Source organism: Drosophila subpulchrella, chromosome 2L, assembly GCF_014743375.2.
Source record: "Drosophila subpulchrella strain 33 F10 #4 breed RU33 chromosome 2L, RU_Dsub_v1.1 Primary Assembly, whole genome shotgun sequence".
Taxonomy (NCBI): domain Eukaryota; kingdom Metazoa; phylum Arthropoda; class Insecta; order Diptera; family Drosophilidae; genus Drosophila; species Drosophila subpulchrella.
The window spans coordinates 17925153-17932101 of record NC_050610.1 but is presented as its reverse complement, the minus strand read 5'-3'; the positions used below and the strand labels follow the sequence as shown (position 1 = coordinate 17932101).

At 37.2% G+C, this 6949-nt stretch overlaps 1 protein-coding gene across 1 annotated transcript; it reads right to left on the bottom strand.

Moving 5' to 3' along the window:
- Nucleotides 1-471: 471 nt before the first annotated feature.
- On the bottom strand, nucleotides 472-1615 carry LOC119546338 (glycine-rich protein DOT1). Its single transcript, XM_037852539.1, has 3 exons — nucleotides 1552-1615; nucleotides 1343-1495; nucleotides 472-1274 (listed from the first exon to the last, which is right to left on the bottom strand). Exons 1-3 carry the CDS (start codon nucleotides 1613-1615, stop codon nucleotides 472-474), a joined length of 1020 nt encoding a protein of 339 aa, XP_037708467.1.
- Nucleotides 1616-6949: the final 5334 nt, after the last annotated feature.

Here is a 6949-nt window from a genome sequence, read left to right as displayed (position 1 = left end):
GGATAAGGCTATATATTACAAAGCCAGCTGTCCCCGTTCCTTCACGAGTGGCGTGACTTGTTTGCTTAAAATACTGCAGCTGAGGGAAGTGTAACCCTCCTTCGTCACTCCTTTCCCTGGTTAATAATTACCTTATCGAGCACGCATGAATATTTTAATATTTTCGCACAAATTATCCACAAATTGGAATCAATGAATATTTAAGGCATAGATAGGTGTTCAGGGGTGAAATCAAGCAAGGCTATTAATCATGTATACAAAATATGTTGCATTGTGTTGAAATTAAAATGATAAATCTTATAACTTTAAAATTTAAAAATTTTGCACTTACAATTAAATGCATAACTCACAAAAAGGTCAAAATTGTTTGATATATTATTATAAATCGAAATACATTTTAAACATTTTCTTGCGTTTACATTATTTAATTCATGACTACCAGTCATCCGATGTTGTCGCAGAAGTAGTAATTTAGTTTTGTTTAGAGTTGCCGCCTTTAAAGCGGCTATTACCATTACTATTATTTCCGTTTCCCCAATTGTTATTGCTCGGCCAATTTCCCGGACCCATTCCGTTTGGCCCACCAGGAGGTGGTCCACCCATTCCATTTGGTCCACCAGGTGGTCCACCCATTCCATTTGGCCCACCAGGTGGTCCTCCCATTCCGTTTTGACCACCTCTTCCGTTGTAACCATCCTGGCCTCCCATTCCATTACCACCCATTCCTCCGGGACCCATTCCATTGCCACCCATCCCATTGCCACCCATTCCGCCTGGTCCCATTCTATTGCCACCCATTCCGCCTGGACCCATTCCATTGCCACTCATTCCGTTTCCATTTCCTCCCCGGCCACCCATTCCGTTTATACCGTTTCCACCCATTCCCCCAGAACCCATTCCATTACCACCCATTCCCCCTTGTCCCATTCCATTGCCGTTACCTCCGCGCCCACCCATTCCCTCTGGGCCCATTCCATTTCCATTCCCTCCCATTCCATTACCGCCCATACCATTACCGCCCATTCCATTACTGCCCATTCCATTACTGCCCATTCCATTTCCGCCCATTCCGTTGCCGCCCATTCCATTTCCGCCCATTCCAATACCTCTCATTCCACTTCCGTTCTGTGCACCCATTCCGTTTCCATTCTGTCCACCCATTCCATTTCCACCGTTGCCTCCGTTATTCATTCCGTTGCCTCTGCCCATTCCACTTCCACCCATTCCGTATCCCTGCTGATTAGCTTGACGTTTTTGACGTTCCAAGAAGACTCCTTCACAAACCGTTAAAATATGTGTTTTTAATATTATAGCTAACATATTGATAAAAGAATAAACTAACCTGAACTGAAATACTGGTGTTCTGTTCCCTCACATGTAGGATATTTTCCGCATTGAGCGCCATCAACTTGATTTATATTTATACAGGGCTCTCTGGCTAAAGTGCACCGCTGACCGGGAGCGCATCCAATATCTCGGCAGTCACGACCAAATTCTGTTCAAGTTAAAAAAATAGTACGTTTTTTAAAAATTTTTATTTGAAGCACTTACTCGTGTATCCCTGAACACTTACAGCGGCTGCTATTATTAAATATATCCAAACCAACTTTTCCATTTTTAAATCCTTTTTCGGCGTTAGCCCACAACATAAACTGCTATATGAACTAATCTTTCAAAACACCCCTATTTTTATACATTTCTGAACAACACGCATGAAAAGGTATAGTAATTGTTTCGGTCAAAGTAAATTTACTAAATGAAAACATTAGGTTGGTCCAATTAAATATTACTGATTGATTGGTGTATGTTTTAAGATAGTCACGCATTATTTATCGAATATTTGGGATTACGTTAATAACTTTATTAAATATTTTGCATTGAACTTTATCAAGGCTAAATCACTAATTAAGCAAATGGGCTCCAATACTTTTGGATACAAAAATTGGCATACAAATTAATATATCAAATTAATAACTGAAAATTTATATCGACTTGTCAAACTATTAAACTGTCAAATAATTTTAAAAGAGAGCTCTATTAATGTAGAAAGATAATGTAAGCTAGTTAAAATTTTGTTTATGCTAGTATAAGATACTACCTTACTAGTGTAATTATGGCTATTTTTGCACATACTTAATATGCTTTCCTAAAATGTCAACTGCCTACTTAGCGCAAATGAGATTTTCCACAGAGTTTCCACAATTTACGGGCATAACAAATGAAACAAAGTTTTATTCTGTCGCCCGACACTTGGATATCTTCCATGGAAGTCGGAAAAGTTTGGACCGGGGACCAGTAAAAGGGAATTGTGGGAATATGTAGCTGCATCTTTATGCGCATATGTAAACATTTCCTGGCTACAAGAAGTGCAAAAATCCCATGGCTAAACTACTTTGGCTTAACACGGCCTCAACTTTTTGCCCAGTTGAAAAAGTTTGCAGCCCCAAGAATGTATATATCATCCTTATATATATTCCTTCCACAATGGTGTTATAATTTACAGCTTGAACCAGGACGGGAGTAAAAACTTTCACTTGAAAGAATGCTACAATTAAATTAACAAAGTCAAGTACCGACAATGTTGAATAATTTCGTAGATTTTTTTAAAAGATAGTTTTGTTTTAAAAAGAAGACCAAAATTGTTTTATTTGTTTAAAAAAATGCTAAAATCGATCCTGGCTTTGGTTACACCAACTATGTTAAAATACATAAAAATTTAACCCTTTGAAATCCGATACAATAAGGGATAAAGTAGCTACCCAAAAGCGTTTGTTCAACAATGTAAAACGAAATAACATACAAATACAAATTCGAAAATACTTTCATTATTCTACAATATTTGATTTTCCCTTCAGCACAAACCATTGACTGACTGACTGGAACTGGTCATAGATTGGATTTGTTTTTCATTTTTCACCCTCCTGTTTTTATATTTTTTATTGTTAAGCTTTTTGCTTTCAGTAAAGAAATTTTGCAAACCAAAATTCCAGTCAGGCTGGCCATCGTTTGTTTGCACAGCTCTCCTCTGAAAACGAGATAAACAAAAAAATAACAAAAATGTGTTCGCGATATAGAGACGAACCTGACAATTTAAACGAAATGGCCATTATTTAAGGAATTTTTTCGTTGAAGTGCTCGCCATTAAATTTATGCGCGATAGCTAAAACAAATATAAACACGAAATTATTTGCTTTTGGCTGCCAAAAGGTTATTGGCATAAATATTTTCATTGATTTTATGGCGTTAAAATTTCAATTTTTACCTGACAAATGGCTCTCATCTACGCGTTTGTTTTTCCATTTATATATGTGGCATGGTGAAAGTTTAAATTGTGATTTTTAGGTGTGCAGTGAAATATATCACTGTTTTAAGGATAAATATGGTTTTTAAAGTCGTATAGTTTATGTATGGCTATAGAAAGAAGTTTTATGATAATTTTCTTATCTTCCAAAAAGTAATAACTTTTTCCGGAGGAGAAGCTAAAATCTGATTTCGTTTTCGTGCAGTTTTAACGCCAATTTAAAATAAAAAAAAAAAAGCACAAGCCAGTAAAACCGAAACCCAAAGCAGCCGCACAAAATCGGCGCCTGACCACACCCCCTTTTTCCCACAAACTGGGCGGACTCACACTCATCCTTTCTGTCCGGCGGAGACTTAACAGCTCGACAGCTGTCCGTCTGCGAGTGTGCATTCGTGCTTGTGTGGAAGTCCTGCACTTAAAAAACAGCATATATCTGGGTTTTTTAATTAATGCATACATTAAACAATTTATTAGGGATATTCAGCCAATGAAAATAAAATAGTGATGGAAATAAAATACAACTTTATGTTCTAGACTGAAAAAAAATCTGCAATTATAGTGATACAAAGTTTAATGTTGAACAGTTTTATTAAAAACAATGCCATCTTCTGAAAAGTATACCTCAGAATACTTTTGAACATATCATGTAAAATTAAATTTTTTGCAGAACGATAATATCAATATTAGCTCCAATACATCGATGATTCCTAAATTATATTACCATCGATAATATCGATAGTGCTATCGATTATTTTCGAAACTCACTCGTAGAACACTAAATTTGTGTTATTTAACTAAAACTTGTTAAATATTTTTAATTGCTCAGAATACTATGTTTTTAGGAGTAAATATTTTAATACATTTTGAGTTAATAATAAATTAAAAATACATGATTAAATCTTGTATTTTTGTAGTGTGTCCTTCTCAAGCGAGGTGTGTGTGTGCGTGCATCGTTTAGATTTAGTGCCGCTTGTTACGCTTTGATGTCATGTCATTTATAAGCGACGCAGCAGCTTCGGGCTGACCCCAGCCCCCCGTCACGCCCCTGCCATTCAGCCGCCCCCCTCCGAACCGCCATTGCCACTTCAGCACCACCCCCAACCCCCCTAAAACCACCCATCGCTGGAACGCAACAAAATGCAAACTGACAGTTTAGCATGGGAACAAGTTTTGGGGCAAAAGGAAACTTAACGTGACAGACCACGAGAATGACGTTGGTGGAAAACTTAAAGCGTGCTTTAAGCCCGGGGCAAAGGTCACGTGTTTGCCCACCCCCACCCCTTTTTATCCGACCACCGCCACCGCCTACCCATCGCACAAATTGGCAGACCAGCTGAGTAATTTACGCACAATAATCCGCATCGCTGAACTCTTCTTCCTTCGTTGGCCAGATGATTGATGTATGGACGTGTTAATTAGGTCCACTCGTGCCGCATTTACACTCCACTCTGCGCGGAAAATAAGAAGAAAAAGTCAGAGATTAAAGACTCGGATCGCCGGCGAATAAAAAGGCAATAAAAATCTAAGCAAACGAGTGGGCTAACTTTCTTGGACGAATTGATTGATTTCTGGGCACAAGCACATTAATCAGGCCAGCCAGAAATGCTGATTTGATTCGAATCGCAGGCATGGCGAAAAAGTTTTTGCCCCTAAGCTCTTGATTATCAGTTAACCAGTTTTGCACGAGCCATTAGGAGGCGGTATTTTCTTTTTTGAACATGAAAAACTTGTATCAGACTAGAGTGGAAATTATAATTACCCTTCATGAACTAAATATCATTTAAAGTCAATTCTTAAACTAATTACTATGGTTCTTGAGTTTAGGTAAAAGTTTTTACTATTGGGTTCTAATTAAACCAGTAATATTATTTTGAAAATTTGGAATATGCAAACTTTAAATTTAAAGCTTACTATCATTTCAGATATTTTAAAATATTTTTAACGAAAATATGCCGAAGAACAAGAAGAGTCTCAAGCTTTTATTCTAGGCGTTTTCTAAACTTTTGAACCGGATATCCAAAGGATATCTCGTAGTCTAGAACTCGTCAATAATAGCATACCTTTTTGCCCTGCCCTTAGGCTGAATTCTGACAAATTCAATTTATTTCAAGTTCTCAGATCAACACGAAAAAATGGCAAAAGCGCAAAAAGTGCTGGCAAAAGTGATGCGGCAAAGGCGGGTGCTGAAAAAGTGCAAGCTGTTCACTAAATCAAAAACAGATTTCGGTAACAAATTCGTTATGCACGTGACATGTCCAAACAATGCATGTGCCTCTTCCTGTGCCTGTGTTTGTGCTTCCCTCCGTGTGTGTGCGTGTGGTCGCCTAAAAGAAATTTGAATAAGTGAATTTAAAAAGCGTTGGCGGCGACTAAGGCTGCACAAAAAAGAGTGAATCACCTCCAACAAAAGTCAAACAACAACAAACAAAATACGAACGCAGGAAAAAAACGAATGGATGTTCTCATGGTAAAGCCAAGGACACTTTCATGAAATGCAATTTCGCACTTGTAAACTTTTATGGCTAGCCTGTGTGTGTGGTGCAAGAATGCCCTGGTTTAGCTAGTTTAAAGCTGGAAAGGTGGAGGATCACTTATTTTTTCGAAAATCGTGTTTTACAAATATTATTATTATTTATTTTAAAGAGGAATTTTGAGAGGAAAGCCTTTTTGTAATACATAAATAATATATATTTTGTATTTAATTAAAACCATCAGTCATTAAAATTATTAAATTTAAATAATACAAAGAATATTTAATTAATATTTTTGTATTTCCCATTTCCTATTCTTAGGTATTACCATATATCATATCATATATCAGATATATCACTTCATATTTTAATATTCAATTGAAGTATGATTTATCTAGTCTTATACCATATCATATTAAATGTCATATTTCCTTAAAAGAAACAAAAAAAAATTATTTAATTATTTTGAGAATGTATTGAATTTAAACTTGCATTAGCATTATAGTTTGATTCAGCTCTAGTAAATTGTCGCAAAGTTTTCTCTATTTGACTATATAACGTGAACAGCTGGGCAGCCCCACTGCACCACTCAACTTCATGCCTTTCACAGTCCACACCTCCGCCTGCAACCCCTTCCATAACCCCTTCCACAACCCCTTCCACAACCCCTTCCACAACCCCTTCTAAAGGCAACATGCAAATCTGACTGTTGATGGCGCATTTTGCTTGGTCGAGTTTCCATTTTTGCTACCCCTATTTATTTTTTTGGTTCTTCTATTTTTTGGCTACTACGTATCTTTTTTTTGGGTAGGAGTATGTGTGTATGGAACTTGTTTATTTGCATGTCGTTGGTTTCATTTGCGCCTAGGCTCAAAGAGGTAGCTATGTAGCCGGAGATCCCTAGCTTTTATATTTGCACACTTTGGCTAATGGATTTCCCTTACTGGTTCTGCTGCCTTGCTCCTTTTTTTCTCTCCCTTCGGCTCTTTTGCGGTTGCACACGGCGTATGCTTAATATTTGTTGTATGCCTCATTTGGCTTGGCTTGGAATTCGTTTTCATTTTCTCGTTTTTGCTTCTTTTTTGTTGTATTTTTTCGTAAGTTTTCGCTGGGCATTTGCAGCGCGTCTTAATTGAAAATTCAATTAGACCTGTGTAAATATTTTTTCGGGGCAGCT